We start from the raw sequence: 19,874 nt of genomic DNA on the forward strand, positions 1-19,874 counted from the left end.
GGCAAGGGAAACACAAAGTAGAAAACATGTGCTCCATTAACAAAGCGAGAAAAAGAAGATGAAACCATGAGAAAGTGGCTTCATAAAGTAAAAAAGAAAAGCTGTTACAGCATAAAAAACGCTATACTAGATTTGATCAATATTTACTGCGCCTATAATATGCACAACTATGTTCTCTGGGTAATCAAACATGAAATGAAGAACCCCAGTCCTTAGGACTAGGAGACAAATAAAACTTGTTACAAATCTATAGCGATGTGTTAATGAAGATTTGTGCAAAGTCACATGAGAACCCAGAAGGCTGACTGGCGATTCGGCATGGATTTTACTCTCAAATCAATCATATATAAGACATAGGTGCTGCAGACAGCCACTGAGCCTGTTTTAATCATTGCAGGGTAATGGTTAAGAGCTCCCCTTCTGATACTAGATGATCCGGGTTCAAATCCCCACTTGGGAGCTGTCACTTATCCTCTGTGTGGTTAACTTTCCTCATCTATGAAATAGGAATACTGACCGTACCTGACCCACAGGGTTGCTGCTGCAGGGCGCACGGAGCACCTACAACAGTGCCAGCACACGTAGGTTCTATTTTTTAGCTATAACCTCTTTTTCTTCACTTATAAAATGACTACCAAAAAAACCTCAGCAAACTGTCTAAAAGCGAGAGCTTAGGAAAAAGCAACAACAAATTAACAACCCTGGGCTGAGTTCAGCTCCACCATTAACCAGTGTAGGAGATCAAAATATGCCACTCCAAAACATGCCACTCTGGCATAAGGTTTATTTTGAGGTGAAGACCTATGAGAATCAACAAATGCAGGAAAAGGCTTTCTCTGAACTCTCTATAGGCCTAAAACAGATCCTCCCCGCCCCCACAAAAAAAGAAAAAACTTTATTGTCATTAATCCCCTCCCCAGGAGTTTCATCAAGATTAACTCTTATAACAGGAGAGATAAGTCAACACCACACCCAGACAGACGCTGTAACAAACCATCATATCTCCCAGCCATTTTCCTAAGGCCTGTTTATCTTTCCTAAAAGTCATGTGCTCTCCCGTAAGTAGCCTTCTTTCCTCTCCCTTTCCCTTATTAAGACGGTCTATGAACTCTCCGATCTCACCACTCCTTTGGGTATTCAGTTCTTTTTGTGATGCCCCATGCATATGAAATTAAAATTTAATAAATTCGTGTTGCTTTTTCTCCTGTTAATCTGTCTGCTGTCAGTTACAGATCCAACCCACCCCCCACACACACACCCCATAGCTACCGAGCCTAAGAGGGTATAGGAAAAGTTTTTTCTCCCCTATATTAGCTATATGACTTTAGTTAAATTACTTTATCTTGTGAAACTTTTCTTCACCTGCAAAATGGGAATGATCATAATCCTTCACTGGGTTTAGGGGGATTAATAGGTCCTTATTACTAATGAACTAACTGATCGCTTTGAGAATTAAGTTCTCAACTCTCTCTCTCCATCTACAGTGCACCGTGCAGAGCCTGCCACTTAGTAAATGCTCAATAAATGTCTGTAATAGCTATTGTAATATTCCAGCTCACCTGACCAAACACTTATCAGGATCAAATGAAACATTTAATTGAGGATACTTTATAAACTGCTAAGCATTACATGTTAAATGCTATACTATCATAAATAATAAGAATTATATCGAGCACATGATAGAACAAGAAAAGTAATATAAAAATTACACATAGGTATTCACATGAAAAACAAAGTGAGGAAGAAAAATGGGTATAAAAACTGTTAAATTTGCCAGGAGGCAGTCACAGTCTAGTTGGAAGTGAACTGGATGGGACCTCCAGGTTGTGCTCACAGATCAGTTCTCACGAATGTGGTTATATCATGTATGTTATTCCCTACTCAAAGATCAGCATCCTACTTCCCACCCACTGAAAAGCATACATACCAAGCCAAGCTCTCTCCACACATAAATCATTCCACGTAATGGTACCTGGAATTTCATGATGACTTAGTTTCTGCTCAACTTAATTTTTAAAACTAGTGTGAGGTGGTACAAAAGTGTACTATCTTAAGAGACACCCAGGAGGTATAGCATATATAAATCCCTGAAGCTTCGCTTCCCCCAAAGATCTACTGCTTATCTATTTTTGAAAACTAAAGAAATCAGAGGAAAAAGCCATTTTGGTTCCATTAGGTTTGTAGGAGAATGAATGGGGTGCCTGCTGGCAGGAAATTTAATGTAGTTAGGCTGTGACTGAAGCAATCAGAGAGCATTTTTACTTTTGTTTGCATGACAGATTAAGCTTGCTGCTCTCACTGTTCTTAGCTGCAAACACCACTTCTAATAGCCTACACATACTCATAGGGTTTGCAAATGAGAAATAAAGGAGGTTTTTAAAATTGCAAATCCTCAGCAAAGCAAATTTATCTTTCCATGAGCCTCCTCTCTGAAGAAGGTGGCTGGTTTAACCCCTTGAAAGAAGACAAGCGCTGTACTCAGAGCACGTCTTTAATATAAAATTAGGGATGATAACTACAAACCATTGCAAATTACAAAAAGCTCTCGAGAATAAACATGAATTCCGTTTTCCTCACCTTTGTACTCTGGATGGGGGAGCAAATATTCCATATCTTGGAGAACAACTAAAATACTGCACACCTCCAACTGAACCATCATTCTTGCCATGGGGTTTCTCGAGCTCTATACCATACCAACATCCTAGAACGAGAATTGTAGATTTGAAAAGCATCTGCCACTGTATCCCAAACTGTTATGCTGTTATACAAACCCAAAGTCTAGATGGTTTCGCATTTTCACAAGTGATCGAAATGATGAAAGATCATCATGATCATTAAGCTTTCAAATGATAGAATTTGAGAAGTTGAAAAATGAACAGGAAAAACATTTTACAAGCTTAATTGCAGAGCTGTACATTAAGAGAGAAAGATAAAATGCACAAACACAAATTTGGCAAGGAGTAGCTGTCATGCAAGTAGTGTATGACCAAAATATATCTAAAAGCTTCAACGACGAAGAACCTGTCCTTGACTTGGCAATGTATGTTTAACTGAGAGGAGTACAGGATAACACTGAGAGGTATAAATCGTAAAATGAACATGCAATCTTTTCATCTTACTCTCCCAATATCAGGATACCACAAACGGTTCTTAAATAATTAAAGAACAAAAACAATAGGAAAAATATGACTGAACATCATGGCGACTCTTTTACTTTTTTTCCCCCCACCTGGGATAAAAAGAAATATTCTTTCTAACCTAAGTGAAAAGATTTAGGTTAGCTAATAGGAAGAATATTCCAAAAGACTTTTAAGTATTTAAAAGAATCCACTTGAAGAAAAAATAATAGGATTTCTTTCTCTAGAGAGCTTAAAATTAAAGTAGTGAGGTTGCTTTTCGTGTAGTAAATATAAGGTAAGAAAATAAATACTCTTAGAGTAAAGATTCTAAAATTGAGGGTACCTCAAGACCAGCTAAGACTGCCTAATCATCCATTCATTTTTTTTTATTTAAAAGGAGAATATCATCGTAATTGTATTTGGTCTCGTATAATCAGTATCAATTAAAAAATAAGGATACAGATATTGAGAAACTTATTGCAAATTACCAATTCCAAAGTACAAAAATATTGTTTCTTTCAGATTACTAATTCGAAGAGTCAAATACATAAAATCTAAAAAGACAGCCTAGTCTACGGCCATGCTACCATGAACGAGCCGATCCCATCTGATCTCGGAAGCTAAGCAGGGTCGGGCCTGGTTAGTACTTGGATGGGAGACCACCTAGGAAGACCAGGTGCTGGAGGTGTAAAAAATAGAAAATATAAGAGACTGTAAGATGACAAGGTCCTTGCGATCTGTGAGGTTAACCAAGGGTTGCCGCGCCTAAAAAAATAATAATAAATAAATAAAAATAAAATAAAATAAAAGGACAATCTAGACAATCTTAGTTTTTTCCCTATTATGTTCAAAAAGATGCCATTTGAGCCAATTTCCGGTTTGGGCTGGAGTTTGGGTTGAAAAGACTAATTGCATGACCATATCTTTTATACTTAAACAGTCCTACTATGCACAAGTAGAGAGTAATGTATACAAATCTATTGCTTAGCCATACTAATGCTCTGAAAAGAGGCCATCACATTTCTGAATGTCACTAACCAGGTTAGCTTGGTTGCCTTCTTATTTCTCCAAGAGCCACAGTTATAATTTTCCAAGTTTTACTTCCCTCTGCCTTTAACACTTTCCTATATAATTTTTTTGCATTTTCCCATTTTAAGACACCATATAACTGCTCCATATAACTCTTGAAAATGTGTGACACACAACGGAAAGACATTATGACGAGGGGTAACAGTAGTGACCACACATTGTGTGGTAGTCGGGAGGTGTGGATATCTTCTCACTTAAATGGTAATATTCTTTCAGCACTGGCCCTGATAAAAATGCTAAAGAGGCTACACAAGACCTGTCTCAGGTCTAGATCTCATGATCTATTAAAAAAACCCAGATATTATCACTGTTCTACAGAATCGATTGATCAACTTTTGATACCACAAGAAATATACACTATTACTTTCTGAAAGGCAGAATGAGTTTAACAAAAAGTTTCTAACTTTTATTATATTGGCTTGTTAACTTCCTAAAATTCCAAATGCTTCACATACATAATTTTAAAATTAAGAGTTGAACTCCATGATAAATTGTATCCAAGGAAATCAAACCGTTCCAGCCTCATCTAATATAACCCCATAAAAGAAACTCAAAAGACATATGGTGATTGTGGAAAATAAAGCTACCTTTGGAATTCCTAAGTTTTTATTTGAGAACTATATTAAGAACATCCTAACTAGTCTCAATTACTATCTGGAGACCTAAGAGAAACATGAATTATAAAACAAACAGCCCATCTCAAATCAATTAGTTGGATTGCAATTACAAGTGGTGTTAATGAAATAAGAATGTGTTGGGAGACAATTCTCCATGGGGCTCTGTGTTTCTGCACATTTTATGGACAGAGGCGTTGATTGTCTCATCATGAATATTTGTACGGAGGACAATCTTGGAGGAGACAGTCTCCTCCAGCGCAAAAGACAGGCATGCCAAGTGCCATGCATAAACATTCAGATTCCTTAAGCTCATGGCTCCTCTCCTACAGCTTAAACCACTGATGTGAAGGTATCACCTGGCCTTCTCTATCACCCTCTGGGAACTGGGGCTCAGGGAACAAGAGTAAGAAAAGGCTGACACTCTGGCTACTCCTCTTGTTGCGAGTACTGAAGTCTTCTGTCTCTGACCCAGAAGCCCAACATCTTCTGCCAACATCTATGAAACTGAGGCAATCTAACTTGTTAGCTTGCAAACGGGGTAAAATCTCAAATCCTTCATTGTTCTGCTATAAACTTTTTAAAAAAATCAATGTTCTAGGTAACCTGTTCCTTACATGCTGCAATGCCACCATGTGTCAAAACAGCAAATTGCTATTTAAAACATACAAACATGGTTTCATTCAACTGGCTTCTATTTGAAATTGCAATCACTAAAAAATGCAAAAGCAAGATAATCTTTACTTTCAGAAACATAACGTAAGTCTAGATTGGAATGAATACATAAATACACAAACATGTATTTTTAAGGTCCCAGGGTATGCAAAAACTTTTTCATTTTCCTTTGAACCCCTGTTTGCTTTTCTCTACAACCCGCTCTGATAAAAGCTATTTATGGTTAACTATTATCTACTCATTTTCAAGATTATCCTTGGCGGAAATCTAATCCTAAAACGTTTCCTCTGTTATTAAGCACGCTGGGCAATCAGTGAGAGTAAAATTGGAGAGTGACAAATAATTTCAACACTAAGCAATTTAAAACACAATTGGCAAGAAAATTTTTTGGATAACAAACAGTCGACCTGAGTACAAACAGTCTGCATTTTAATCATTGTTTTTGCATTTTCTGTGCCACAGCTACCATCCACAAGAACTGTTCATCGAGAATTCTCTACAATTAAATGGTATTTACACGTGAAATTATAAACCTTTTGTATTCTAAAGAATTCAAATAGAGCAAAGAATATGCAGATGAGTTACCTGGAGCAAAGTTTGTTGTCCCAAAGAACTTAATGGTGCCAATTCTCTGGCCAACCACCAACACTCTATCTCCGAGTTGGAGTTCACCTTCACAACACGCATTATTTGCTACAGATGTTGCTGAGGAATTCAAACCTGTTTAATTGGTTGGAGGGGGAAGGGGATAGGGTAGGAAAAGAGAAAAAACAAAGGGAAAAAACTCAAAAAGCACATTAGCCACAAAAAAAAAAAAAATCGCTATGTATTCTAATCAGTCTAGTTGGTGGGAGATTTCAATATGTGATGCTTTCATTATGTATGTATCGTCCACAGTTCTGTTTCTCATATGTGAGGTCAAACTCCCCAAAGGAAATGTGAAGGGCTTCCTGAGAAAACTATTGCCATGGAAACTTAACACGCACGATTCCTGATCAACTCCATCCAGACTGCCCGATGGCACTCTCTCCAAGAACAGATGTCAGCGCACTTTCTGTCAAGGGCTAGACAGTAAATATTTCAGGCTCTGTCACAACTACTTAACTCTGCTGTTGTAGCACAAAAGCAGACATAGAACGGGCACGGCATGCTCCGATAAAACTTTATTTACAAAAGTAGGTGGTAGGTTGGATCTGGCCCTGTGCCAGTAAAATGCTACAATTATAGTAGTACCCTGGGACTCACTGTAAATGATACACACGTGATTTGAAAGTGAAATTGTTATAAGGTTCCAATTGCCCCAAATCGATTTCCTTATTAGAAACAAAACCACTCCACCCTCACCTTGACTCAAACCTGAACCCTGAAATGCCCACTATCTGACATCAGAAGTCTTGGAGAAATACTGTCCAGAAAGCTGTTCAATTATAACAGAGCGGAGGCGGGCCCTTAAGGCGTCTCCCGTCAGTCCATAAACAGATCTGAACAGCTGTTATCTGGGAAGGCCCAGAGAACCCCAAGTGAGGGCACAGGATAGAGGATAAATCTCACTGTTAAAGGGGGAGGAGCTAAAAACACAGGCAACAGATGAGCAACATAAACCCGGGGAGAAGGAAGGTCTGGATGAAGCGCAGCGCCAGAAAGTCCTAGGCCCTCAGCGCAGCTTTGACTTCCACAGAGCTTCAAGTGCTTTTCACAAGAATCGTAATTACAGATAAGATAGAAACTCAGGAGTTAATGAAGACATGGTATTCACAGGTAGCAGGTGGCACGTCTGGATTAAAACCCAGACTCTGTGACCAGAAATCCTCAGGGCTTTCCCCACACTGTCTGCAGACAATGGACCAAAGACAAGTTCAACAATGGAACACGATGCGGCTGAGAACACAGACTTCCTCCCCTTCCTCTCCCTCCCCCCTCACCCGGTCTTTCTGCTCCTCCTGCTCCTTAATTCTTTTTCCTAGCTTCCTAATAATGTCCACTCTCTGCATTCCATATCGCCCTGAAATACGAATCTGTAGAGAAAGGGGAATGTCAACAACTCCAGAAAATTTCTTAAGGAAACGTCTCTGGGGTCACAAACATGGACTTAAGCTCACGTATCTCCCATTCTCAACTCGATAACTCTCTTCATCTTTACTATTATCTAAGTCTACATATCCCTCAAATTTATAAAAAGAAAAAAAGATTAAATGTGTAAGTACACTAGAACTACTTCTTATAAAGGGTATGAAAAGGTAATTCTGTACTCACATAAAAAATTTTTAAATCAAGAAAATGTCAAAAGTCAAAATTCCAAATGAAGGAGGCCTTAAAGTGTAAACAAAATGAAGATAAAGAGGATTGTGACATCACGACATCACTGCCTCTCCTTGCCTCTGTTCCTCCCAGCGCTGGGGAGAAAGTGTTTATGGAGGGAGAGGTATCTATTTGGAAAATAAATATTCCAGGGAAACAATTTCAGGCAAAACTTCTAGGGTTCTCTATGTTCAGAGTCCCAACTTTTAGGTTTATTATGGCCATCTTTCTGTTGAGGGTTGGTGTGTTTGTTTTTCTCCACATATAATAAAGTGTTTTAAAAAGTAAAAAAATCCTGTCATGAACATTTTCTATAAGAAAATATAGGTTCAGTACAGGTATTCGAAGTATTAGAAAAAGAATCTGGTAATTATGAAGTTTATTAAAAACAAATTATGCCAAAATGGCTTTATTTCCTTTCTGGACAAGTTTGCTATATAGGTAAATAAGTGAACTGCAGTAATTCGATAAATGCTAATTTCAACAAGAAGCTTGATAAAGCATTTTATGTGTTCTTACACATAACTGAAGAAAAGGGGCCTAAATGAGATTATATGCAAGGTTCACAGCTAGTTAAAAAAACCACATCAGAAAGGTTATCATTGTCAGCCTATTAGGAGAGGCTCTGACCCTCTCCCGCATAGTTTTAAATGACTGAGATAAAAATAGAGAAAGCATGCTTTTTAAATACGAAGATGGCACAAAAGTATGTGAAAAAGCTAATATGCAAAATGTAAGAAATGAAATTCAGAGGGATGAAACCTCTAACATTAACTGAAAATAAATGTAAAGCCCTATGCTGAGCAACAAAATGAGATCTAGCATGAGGCTCCATCTGAGCTAATAAGAGAGTAGCCACCAAAACTGCATGAGCGGCCGCAGACAGCACTTGTCTGGAGCGGCAACGGTCCAGCTCTACACCGGCTGGCAGGAGGGGTCTGGAGACCCCGTAGCATGAGGAAGAGCAGAAAGTGCCTGGGATGGAGGCGGACTATTAACAGTTGCAGAGAAAGCATCAGACGGGCCTGTGGGGAAAGCCCAGGTGTGCCAATTCCGAACTGCCATCGTGCACTCTGACTTACCTCCCTAAGCCTTGGTTTCCTCACTCATAAAATGAGCATGATCGTAATAGTACCTACCCCATAGGTTTATTTTGAGAACTAAATGAAGTAAGGTATATAAAGTGCCTAGAATAGTACCTGAAATAATAAGTATATAATACATATTAGTTATTATTATTAGGTTAGAAAGGAAATAAGAAAGATAACAACCCATACGGTTTCCAATTATCTGAGGATCTACCACAAAGTTCTAAAATGAACCTTAAAGGGTTGGAGGCCTTAGACACATGGGGAAGAGAAGAAGTCAATCCGGACAAGGAAAATTGTGTGAGCACTAGGAGGAAGGCTGAGAAATCCAGAGTATGTTTACGCAGGGGGCGCGGGGAGGGCGAGGGCTGTGAGGGAGACAGGAGAAATGAAGTAGTTCAATCTGACTGAAGTAAAGGGTTCCTTTTACACATTTAAAAAGAGCAAATCTACTTACAAACAAACCAAGATAAAAAACACCAAGAAAGCCTGGTTGAAAAAGCCATAGATACCAGCACTGGCTCTAGATGAAACAGACGGGCTTTTGCTCATTGTCTTCTTGCTATTGCTACTTGCATTCAGTTTCTGGGAGCTCTGTCTGTGTTCCAAAGAAGATGTAGAGGACGAGCTGCTGTTGGATCCAAGCAGGTTAGCTAAAGCAGGTAAAGGAAACGAATACTTCAAAGGGTGGAAAAGAGGAAGTGAATCAATGAGATGCTTTTCCAGGTAAATCTCTCTGACATTCTCCACTTAGCTTCTCCAATTATGGATTATACAATGTTGAATCGAATGACTGGTTTCATCCAAATATATCATAGTTCGTACATAAAAGATTTCATTACCTGAGCAACTGTATTTTAAGGACTCACATTATCCGACGACAATCTTATATAAGAAAATGTCATCACATCCATGAACTTAAACTGTTTCCAACCACCAATCCCTCACCTCTCACTTTACATGAAATAATAGAATCCCATCTTATTTGTACAAAAAAAAAACACTGTTGACGTGTTTTAAGGTAACAAAGTTTAATATTAAAATGTTTTGAGTTAACCTGAAGGCAAGTAGGAATACTTTTGAAATTCTTATTCATGTTCTACTGACCCAATGATTTGATAGCTAAAGGCAACTTTAAATATTTTTATCAAGCTATCCACACTACATAATTTCCTTTTATTCTCTTAATTAGTCCAATAGTTCACTAATTTAAGTGTACATAAGAATCATAGTGCAGAATTTTATACAAAAACGTATTTACTTTAGTATGAGTTGCCTGGGGGATTTTCAATGGTAAATTTTTACTATAATGATTTTTCCCTTACAAACTTTAAAATTTAGCTCCCATCTAAATTATATCGCTGTATTATTTTAAAGTTCCATCATAATATTAAATGTTTAGAACAAAATTTATAAATTATATTACCATTTTTTTCTGTTACAGTTTTCAATTCTTCACCAGGAGGTAATGACAGTGTCGATTCAGAAGCACTATCTTTTTTTAATGTCATTAGTCCTAGGACATAGAAACAAAACACTTTAAGCAAGAAAGGATTTTGTCTAACGTTAAACAAAAAAAGAAATGTAGTTCCTTTTTAAAGTACAGATATCCCTCATTATCTACATCTTATCCATCTCTAAAAACATACTGGATAATAAATTCACAGATAGCAGGACCAATATTCTATTATTTAAAGGGAAAAGGAAAGAATGCATTCCTAGCCCATCTGAAAACCCCAATTTCCCCAAATATCACTAAAGTATCTTTTAAACCTATTTAACAATATACTAAGGAACTGTAAATAATATAAAGCATTTAAAATATAGTTACCTAATTGTTTGATATTTAATGCACTCATTAGTGTATCTGCACAACATCAGCAGGTAAAGCAAACCTAATACAGCCAAGATACGACGGACTTGCAGACAACTTACGTGATTTCACTGGCGTGTGCGTGCAATCTCATTGCAGCGGATTTTCTATTTATATAGTGAATTTGGGGTAAAAGCTTTTACAAATCAATATAGTAATTATTCATTTAAGTGAGAATCAGATAATAAATTCTGTACACTCTGCCACTGGTATTCTGAAAATGATTACCTCACTCTAGGTACACTAAATTCCCAACAACAAAAAAAAAGCTTTGAAAAAGAAAAAGCTCATAAATACTACTCTACCTTATTAAGACTCCTGTTTCAATTCTACAGAACCAAATTATATAAATAAGAAACTTAGTGGACTATACCCAGTCTTAAATTCCATCAAATATCCATTTCAATTCTACTCATTTACGAAGCATTTTTGGTGAAGAACTGTGCTTGGCACTGCAGCCTTCACAAACATGAACAAGACATGGTCTTAGCCTTAAAGGAGGACCTTTTCAATTTGGTAAAATACACATACACGTGAATAACTAAAATATAAAGACTTTTTTTATATAAGCACTAGCATAGAAGGAGGAGGTAATAATCATGCTTACAAAGATAAATTAATCCCTCAATAAGAAGATCACAGTTTGAGATGAGTCTTAAGGGATAGGTCAGATTCCTTCTAGAGAATACCGGAGGTATCGTCAGAAAGAACTGAGGGAAGGCATTTTGGACAAACAAAAAGAAAAAAATAAAGTCTTAAAGACAGGATCAGAGAAGGAGGAATAGCTTGGCTGAAATTAAGACTACTTTGGGGGATGAGAGAGCAGTAAACTGGATGGATAGGTCACAGTAAAATCTTAGAAGTGATAGTCTGGGCTAAAGATCTGGAACTCCTCAGTAAGGAACAAGCCTCTGATGGGCTTGGAAAAGGAGGATCGGCATGAGCAGAGTTAGAGCCAAATAACATGAACCTGACAGCGAAGTTTAGCAGGAAACTAGAGGAGAGATGGAGGCAGAGACCAGTCAGCAGTGATTACACAGGCCAGGAATGAGGGCCAGAACTCTAACAGCAGGAACTGAGCAGATAAGCGGGTAAGAGAGACTTTGTGAAGGCAACCCACGGAGTGAATTTCTTATTTTTTAGTTAGACTTTCCAGTTCTAAAATATACATTTGGTCCTTTCTTTTTACTTGAATTATTGTTGGGATAACCGGAGATTTGCATGCAAACAATATAGGGAGATTTCTCGTACATTTTGTCCAGTTTCCCCCATATCATAACCAGGAATCTGACATTGATACAATCCACCAATCTTACTTAGATCATCCCAGTTTTAGACATATTCGTGTGTGTGTGTGTGTGTGCGTGCGTGCACATCTGTATGTACACATGCATCATTTGTTTTGTTATATCTTCATTTCTCTACTGAAACTTTCCGTTAGTCTCAAGAGTGTTTATCCTTAATTCTTAGAGAGTTGGTCATAATATATTATTTAAAGTCTTTATCTGATAAATATTTGTATCATCTCAGGATTGGCATCTTTTGATTGTCTTTTTCCTTCAGAGATGTTGAGACTTTCTTCGATTTTCATATTTTGAGCAATTTCAGATTATATCCTATACATTACAAATATTATTTTATAGGAATCTGGTCTTGTTTAAATTCTATGGAGAATGTTGTTTTGTTCTGTTTTAGCAGGCAGTTGACCCGGTTAGATTCAGGCTGAAAGTTCCTACCCACCTTCTGTCCAAAGCTGTTTTGGAATCTGTCTCAGGTGCTTTGCCACCCAGTTATCAGCCTGGGACCTGGGCAGTGGTCTACACAGGAGACCCGAGCCTGTGGTCAGCTCCATGCATGCCCAGCTTGAGTGTAAGCCCAGGAATTCACACCCAACGTTTTGAGGTCACTTTCTTGAGCTCTCTCTCCTCGCCATGGTCTCCCTGACACTTTCCTGATCCCAGGGGCCACCCCTTTCTGGTATTCTGGGTAGAACACCGAGGCTTTACTTTCCCTGCTCTGTCCTACAATCTCCTACGACAAACTCTGCCTCAGGGGCTAAGCAGTGAGAAAAAAAGGACAAAAACCAATGGGGATTCCATCCGTTTGGGGACCACAGTTTCTCTGGTCAGAAACAAGGGTTCTCCTCCCTTGGGGCTTAGGGTGCCCATCCAGCCCCGGCTGCTGCTGCACCGTGCTGTACTGCCAGGGGGCTGGGGCGGGAGAGAACCAAAGCGGGGAAAGCGCTCAAGACAGAAAGCAGGGGATTTCCTCCACTTTCTGTCTAGTAGGGGGCCCCTTTCTCGCTCCACAGACCAGAAACAGAGGGCTTCTCTTTGAGCTTCCTTTCCATGTCTGCAGTGTACTTCTGGGCTTCAGGTTAAAGGACACCATTTACAATAGCTCCAAAAAGTATGAAGTACCTTGGAATAGACCTAACAAAACAAGTACAAAATATCTGTAGAGACCATTACAAAATCTTCTTGAGATGTTTTTAAAAGACCTAAATAGAGAGATATCCCAAGCTCATAATTGAAAGACTGAATATTGTAAAGATGTCAGTTCTTCCCACTCTAATTTAAGGTTTAAATGCAATACCAGTTAAACCTTCAGCAGATATATTTTAAAAGAAACTAACAGCTTATTCTAAAACTCATACGGAAGCGTGATTTATAAGGGCCCAAATCGGCAAAACACTGTTCAAGAATAAAGTAGGTGGCTTTCCTTTACTAGATATCAAGGTTCATTTTTTTTTAAATTATAGTAATTATGAAGTGCAGTATTGACACAGGGACATTCAAATAGTCCAATGGAACAGATTAGAGAGGCCAACCAAATTCTTTGACAAAATCCTTTAATCATTAATGAGTCAGCAAGTATGTATCGCGCTCCTATTTTGTGCTGTATGCCACAGTGAATGCGAAAATACAAAATACTCTCACGGTCCATTTAAAGTCTAAAATTTTGCTGAGAGAATAGAAGATCTGCACAAATAAAGCAATCAGAAGACAAAACCCAAGATAACAAATAACTGGGTGCTATTTATAAAAGTGTATACGAAGTTAGGGAATGTAGGGATCAAAACGCTCTGGGGTCATGGGGAAGTTTTCATGGAGGAACAAGATCTGAATAAGGAGGTAAAGCATGGCTAGGACCTCAAAAGGCAGAGGTCAGATGACTGCACTTGGGGCACTAGCATGAGACCAAGAATGAAGGGGAGAGTGAGAACGATGTGCACAAGAGACAGGGCGATCTAGCAAACCACAGTCCAACTGTGGAAGCAGTAAACGACTCCACCAAATACAGAAACGACTCTGCCAGTTTCAAAAGTCGGGATCATTTCTGGTTAAAAAAAAAAAAAAAAAAAAAAAATCACTAAAACTCCTGAACAGGTGATAAACATAAAGCTAGCTGCAGTATATAAAGATTTATTAGAGGCATAAAATCTAGCTCTGAGGTTAGATTAGGGTGGCGACAGAGGTATGGATAGTAGGAAAGGAAAAGGACGAAACTGAAAAATACTCTCGTCAGGAATTAAAATCGTAAACTGTGATTGAGGTCGAAAACACTTAAGATCCAGGGTTTATTAGATTCGGTTTTCACGGCCAACAAAAAAGGGTGAAGCAATCTAAATATAAGGAAGTCCACAAATAACAGTGCCGAAGGAGATGATCCTTAACTTTCCAGTTTGACCTACCAGTATTTACTTTTGATGTTACGTGAGCTACATCGATTTTCTGAGACCTGATGAGAGGTACGGCTTTCGAAGAAGGAGTGTGTACTGTATTCTTCCTTCGGTCTTTTGCTTTACTTATCTTTGAAAGAGGTGCAAAAATACCTACGGGAGAATGGAGGGATTTAGTGTTAAGCAATCAGAAGTATTTCAAACAAAGGGGCCAGTGCAACTGTTTAGTAATATAAATCTTTAAATTCTTTTTTAGTGCCTACTAGGTGTCCTGTAGTAAGAAACAAAAAAAAAGTAAGACAGAGTACACGCCCTCAAAGAGCTTAGAATCTAGTTGTCAAGACTAACAACACACGCAATAATTTAAGAATCACATAAAAGATACATAATTAGGTATTAAGTGAAATTCAGGGAAAAAAGAAGTGAATAATAGTGTTTCCTTATAATTATTTCTGACTAAGCTATTGACAAATAATAATGCACTATATAATATTAGAAACTTGTCTTCCATGTCACTTTATATCTCTTTTCAGACATATTTTCCCATATTATAGCTTTTTATGTCCATGTTTTATCTCTCTTCAAGCATGTACACCTTTAGAAGATAAAATTCAAGCTTACTCTTCTCTGCACTTCCCCACTCAACCAAATTACATTGCCTTACACATAGGAGGGATAGAAAAAATCTTTTTGAGTATAAAATATAATCTTCCCTAAAGGCTTAGCCCTCAGGTCCTGAAAATCAGGAACAATACGGTACGTGCTGGAGAAGGGAGGCATGCCTCTCCTTTAGGTGATGAGATTTAGGGAGGCCACATGCATCCTGTTAACAATCCTTAAGCTTTTCCCAGGTATCTGATTTATATCTGCCATATGCGTTGCTAATGATTTTGATCTTGCCTTTAGTCTCCTTGAAGGCTGCCAAAATTAGCTAACAGAGGATAATTAAAATTAAATTCTTAATCTCCCACAACTAACCAAATAAATTCCAAATGGATTAAGTAATATAGCATAAAAAAAATTAAAACATTTAAAAGAATAAAATATATAACATAAGTTATCATTAGATGAGAAAGAACTATCTGAGCATAAAAGCAATGTAAGAAATTATAAAGGAAAAGTCTTTTAACCATATAAAACTGTATGTCCAAAAATACTGCAAATTAAGTTCAAAGGCTAATGACAAACTGCACAAAATATCTGTAGTAAATATAAGAAATTAATATTCTAAATATGTATTTTTAAAAATTCTTATCAGTTTTAAAAAACACTAATATCCCAATTTTTAATGGGCAAATAATATAACCATTTTGCCGAGGAAATATAAAAAAATATAAACTACAATAAAATATTTTAAATGTTTTATTTCACAGAGTCAGAGCAATATTAATTCAAACACTGACATTTTCACCCATCAAACTGGAAAAATTAAAGGAAATGGAGACACAAAAAATCATATTTTTAAATAATATTTAAAAACTTGAGGAAATTATATTGGTGTCAAATAAAAACGCAGAATATATAACTATATATAATCCAAATTTTGTGAAAAAGTGAAAACAGAAAAATATACAGTTGACTTATTTTCTTCTCCTTTTTATGAATTTCAAATCTTCTATGATGAGCGTTTTTTAATAAACAAAAAGATTTTTTAATAATGGACCAAAAAATGAGGCTCCATCCTAAGTGTCTGACAAAAGGAAGTGGTTGTTTTGATAAATTTATAACAGCTAGCAAATAGCTAACATTTTTGAGTGCTTACGGGGAATCAAATACTATTCTAGGTGCTTTATCAATTTATCAGCATATTTAATCCTTACATGAATTCTTGGGATATTGTTATCCTTATTTTATAGAAGACAAATTAAGGCACAGAAAGAGAAAGATGGCTGGTCATACAGCTGGTAGGCAGAGAAGCTGATTCACACCCAAGCACTCAGACTCTAAAGTCCGTACTCTTCAGCATTATACCATATTGCTTCCTCGTAGAGCTACCAATGCAACCAGGGAAATGAATGTTCTAGAAGAATATTTCATGGCAAGGAAAAATATTCACAACGTAGTGAGTGACAAAGTAAAATCAACGTGTCTAGGTGTGTGTGTGCATGTGTGTGTATGAGAGAGAGCTAGAGAAAATGAATTTAATTTAAAAAAAATGGTTCAGAAAGAGAGTCATCTCAGCTAAGGAGTGGAGTAATAAAGTTGGCCTCACTTGCTTTTCCAATTTTTCAAGTTTTCCAACCTCCAGAGTTTAGCATTTCCTTGATAATAAAGTCCCTCCCTCAGTCGTGAAACCACCACTGGCAGGATTTGAGGTCTGCGGAGCTGGGTGTTCTCCTGGTGAGATACCATCTCCCAACCACGACACTGTTCACAGCAAGAAGAGACAGCCCCTTCGTTTATTATGTAAGTAACTACGCGGAAAGTTTTATTTTAAAACGATAAAAGAGTAAAATTTGATTCTTTTAACTTAATCATCATTAACTTAGAATCTTCCTTACCGTATTTGGGGGCACATTTAAAGTACTGGACTTTCCCAACACTTCCATTGTTTTTTCCTTCTGGCTCATCCAACTCAATGCCAGCCCACTGCCCACTTGCAAATTCAGTTGTTCCACAAAACCTTAATGTTCCAACCTAAAGAAAATATAAAACAGAATAACTTCCGAGTATTACTAGTAATTTTAAGTATCCTACTCTAGCAACTTCACCATAGAAGTTTTTAAAAACTATTCTGTCAAAGTAGACTTCAGAACAAGGAATATGAGCAGGAATAAAAAAATACGTTAAATAATGATAAATGAGTCAATTCATCAAGAAGACATAAGAATCCTAAATCTGCATGCACCTAACAACTGAGCTTCAAAACAAGTAAAAATTGTAAGAACTGAAAAGAGAAATAGACAAAGCCAAAATTACGGTTGGAGACTTCGACACACCTCTGAGTAATCAATAGGCTGAGTAGGCAGAAAATCAGTAAGAACATGAAAAAACAAGCCATCTTGATGTAACTGACATTTATAAAACATTTCACCCAAAAGAGCAAGATACAAATGTAAAGGAATAAAAATTATACAAAGTATGTTCTTAAGCCATATGGAATTAAACCAAAAATTACTAATAGAAAAACATATGGAAAAATCTCCAAATATTTGGAAATTAAAAAATATACTCCCAAATAACCCATGGTAAAAGAGAAAATCACAAGGAAAATTATAAAATATTTTTAATTGAATGAAAATAACATATCAAAATTTGTGAGCTGTAACAAAAGCAGTACAGAGAAGAAAATTTATATAAAAATGCTTATATTAGGAAAGATCTCAAATCAATGATATAAACTTCCACCTTAAGAAACTAGAAAGCGAAGACCCAAAGCAAGCAAAAGGAAGAAAATAATATAGATAAGTAATTAAGAACAGAAAAACAATAGAGAAAATCAACAAAACCAAAAGCTGGTTCTTTAGAAAGATAAATGAGATTAATAAACTTTTAGTTAGAGACCAAGCGGGGAGAAGAGACAAAAGACACAAAATACAAACACCTTGAGTGAAAGAGGGGTATTGTTACATTCCCTCAGTCATTTAAATAGTAAGGAAATACTATAAATAACTTTATGCCTATAAATTTGACAAATGAGATGAAATGTATTGGTTCCTTGAAAGAAATAAACTGCCAAAGTTTGTAACTGAATTAAATTTGTAGTTAAAGTCTTCAAAAAAAAAAAAAATCAGACCCAAACAGCCTCACTGGTGAATTCCACCAAAGAATTTAAGGAAAAATAGTACCATTTCTATATAAACTCATCTAGAATATAAAAACAGAGGGATCTATCCTTAACTCATTTTATAAAGCCAGCATTACACCTCAATACCACAAACAAAGGCATTACAAAAAAAGAAAACTATATACCAATATCCCTCATGAACACAGACACAAGAATCCTCAACAAAATAATTGCAAATCAAGTCCAGCAATACACAGGAAGGATAATACATCGTGACCAAGTGAGGCTTATCATGAGAATGCAATGCTATTTCCACATTTGAGAATTAATATAATTCATCATATTCACAGACTAAAGAGTGCGGGGAACCTTGTTCTTCTGACACATGCAGAAAAAGCCTGTAGCAAATTTCAATATCCTTTCATGATAAAATTAAAAAAAAAAAAAAAACCTCTAAGCAAAGTAGGAATAGATGGAAACTTCTTCAGCTTAATAAAATACAAAATCTACAGCTAACAATTATCATATGTAATAATGAAAGATTGAGTGCTTTCCCCGTAAGACTGGGAACAGGGCAAAAATGTTGGCTCTTACCATTTCTATTCATCCTAGCATAAAATAGAAGAGAAAAATAAAATGCATAAAGACTGGGAAAAAATAAAACTGTCTCCATCCACAGATAACATGATTATTTACATAGGACACCTCAAAGAATCTGCACACACACAAAAAAAAATAGGCCAACAGAACTAATAAATTTAGCAAAGTTACAGGATACATGATCAATACACAAAACTCAATTGTATTTCTATATGCTAGCAATAAAAAATTAGAAAATAAAATTTCAAAAACACCACTATTTACAATAGCACCAAAGATCATGAAAAACTTAAGTATAAACCTAACAAAGTAGGTATAGTATCTAAATGCTTAAAAACAAAACTGATGAAATAAACCAAAAACCTATTAGAGAGGTATAGTGTGTTTGTGAAAGACTCAACATTTTTAAGATGTCGGTTTCCTCAATCTGATCTATGTTTAACACAACTCCACTCAAAATCCCAAGAGAACTTTTTGTAAAAATCTATAAATTGATTCTAAAATGTGCATGGAAAGGCAAAGGAACTTTAAAAAAAAAAAGAAAGAAAGAAAGAAAAAAGAAAACGAAAAAAGAAAAAAATCGAAGGCCTAAAAATATCTGATGGTAAGAATTCCTATAAAGCTACAGCAATCATGACAGAGTAGTATTGAAGAAAGGATAACTATTAGATCAATGGAGCAAAATACGATCCAGAAATATACCCGCACATATGTGGTCAATTGACAAAGGTGCAAAGGCAATTCAAGAGAGAAAAAATAGTCTTTTCAGAAAATGATGCTGAAACAAATGGATAGATAGATGGATGGAAGGAAAAGAGAAAAAGAAAGAGAGAGAGAGAGAGAAGGAGAGAGGAAAGAAAGAAGGGACGTCTATCTACACCTAGAACTCTATAAACAAAAATAAACTAAAAATTAAATATAAAACTAAATGTAAAACCTAAAATTATAAACTCCTAGAAGAAAAGATAGTAATTTCTTAGATATACTAAACACACAGTCCATAAAAGAAAAAGCTGATAAAGTGGACTTAATCAAAATTTTAAATTTCTGCTCTTTGAAAAACACTCTCTAAGAGAATGAAAAGCTAAGCAATGGACTGAAAGAAAATA

General features: G+C 36.4%; 1 protein-coding gene and 1 pseudogene across 3 annotated transcripts in view; one reads left to right on the forward strand and one right to left on the reverse strand.

The window, feature by feature from the left end:
- Nucleotides 1-19,874, reverse strand: part of CLIP4 (CAP-Gly domain containing linker protein family member 4) — a 55,497-nt gene that overhangs the window by 15,284 nt on the left and 20,339 nt on the right. For all 3 annotated transcript variants that reach the window (XM_039887491.1, XM_039887490.1, XM_039887492.1), the window contains exons 8-13: nucleotides 16,940-17,075; nucleotides 14,451-14,591; nucleotides 10,310-10,399; nucleotides 9,396-9,536; nucleotides 6,083-6,217; nucleotides 2,578-2,701 (exon numbers count right to left, since the gene is read on the reverse strand). In XM_039887491.1, coding sequence (XP_039743425.1) covers nucleotides 2,578-2,701; nucleotides 6,083-6,217; nucleotides 9,396-9,536; nucleotides 10,310-10,399; nucleotides 14,451-14,591; nucleotides 16,940-17,075 — 767 coding nt within the window. The remainder of the gene's footprint in view (nucleotides 1-2,577; nucleotides 2,702-6,082; nucleotides 6,218-9,395; nucleotides 9,537-10,309; nucleotides 10,400-14,450; nucleotides 14,592-16,939; nucleotides 17,076-19,874) is intronic.
- On the forward strand, nucleotides 3,690-3,807 carry LOC120622354 (uncharacterized; annotated as a pseudogene).

This window comes from Pteropus medius, unplaced genomic scaffold, assembly GCF_902729225.1.
Source record: "Pteropus medius unplaced genomic scaffold, Ma_sr-lr_union100, whole genome shotgun sequence".
Classification (NCBI taxonomy): domain Eukaryota; kingdom Metazoa; phylum Chordata; class Mammalia; order Chiroptera; family Pteropodidae; genus Pteropus; species Pteropus medius.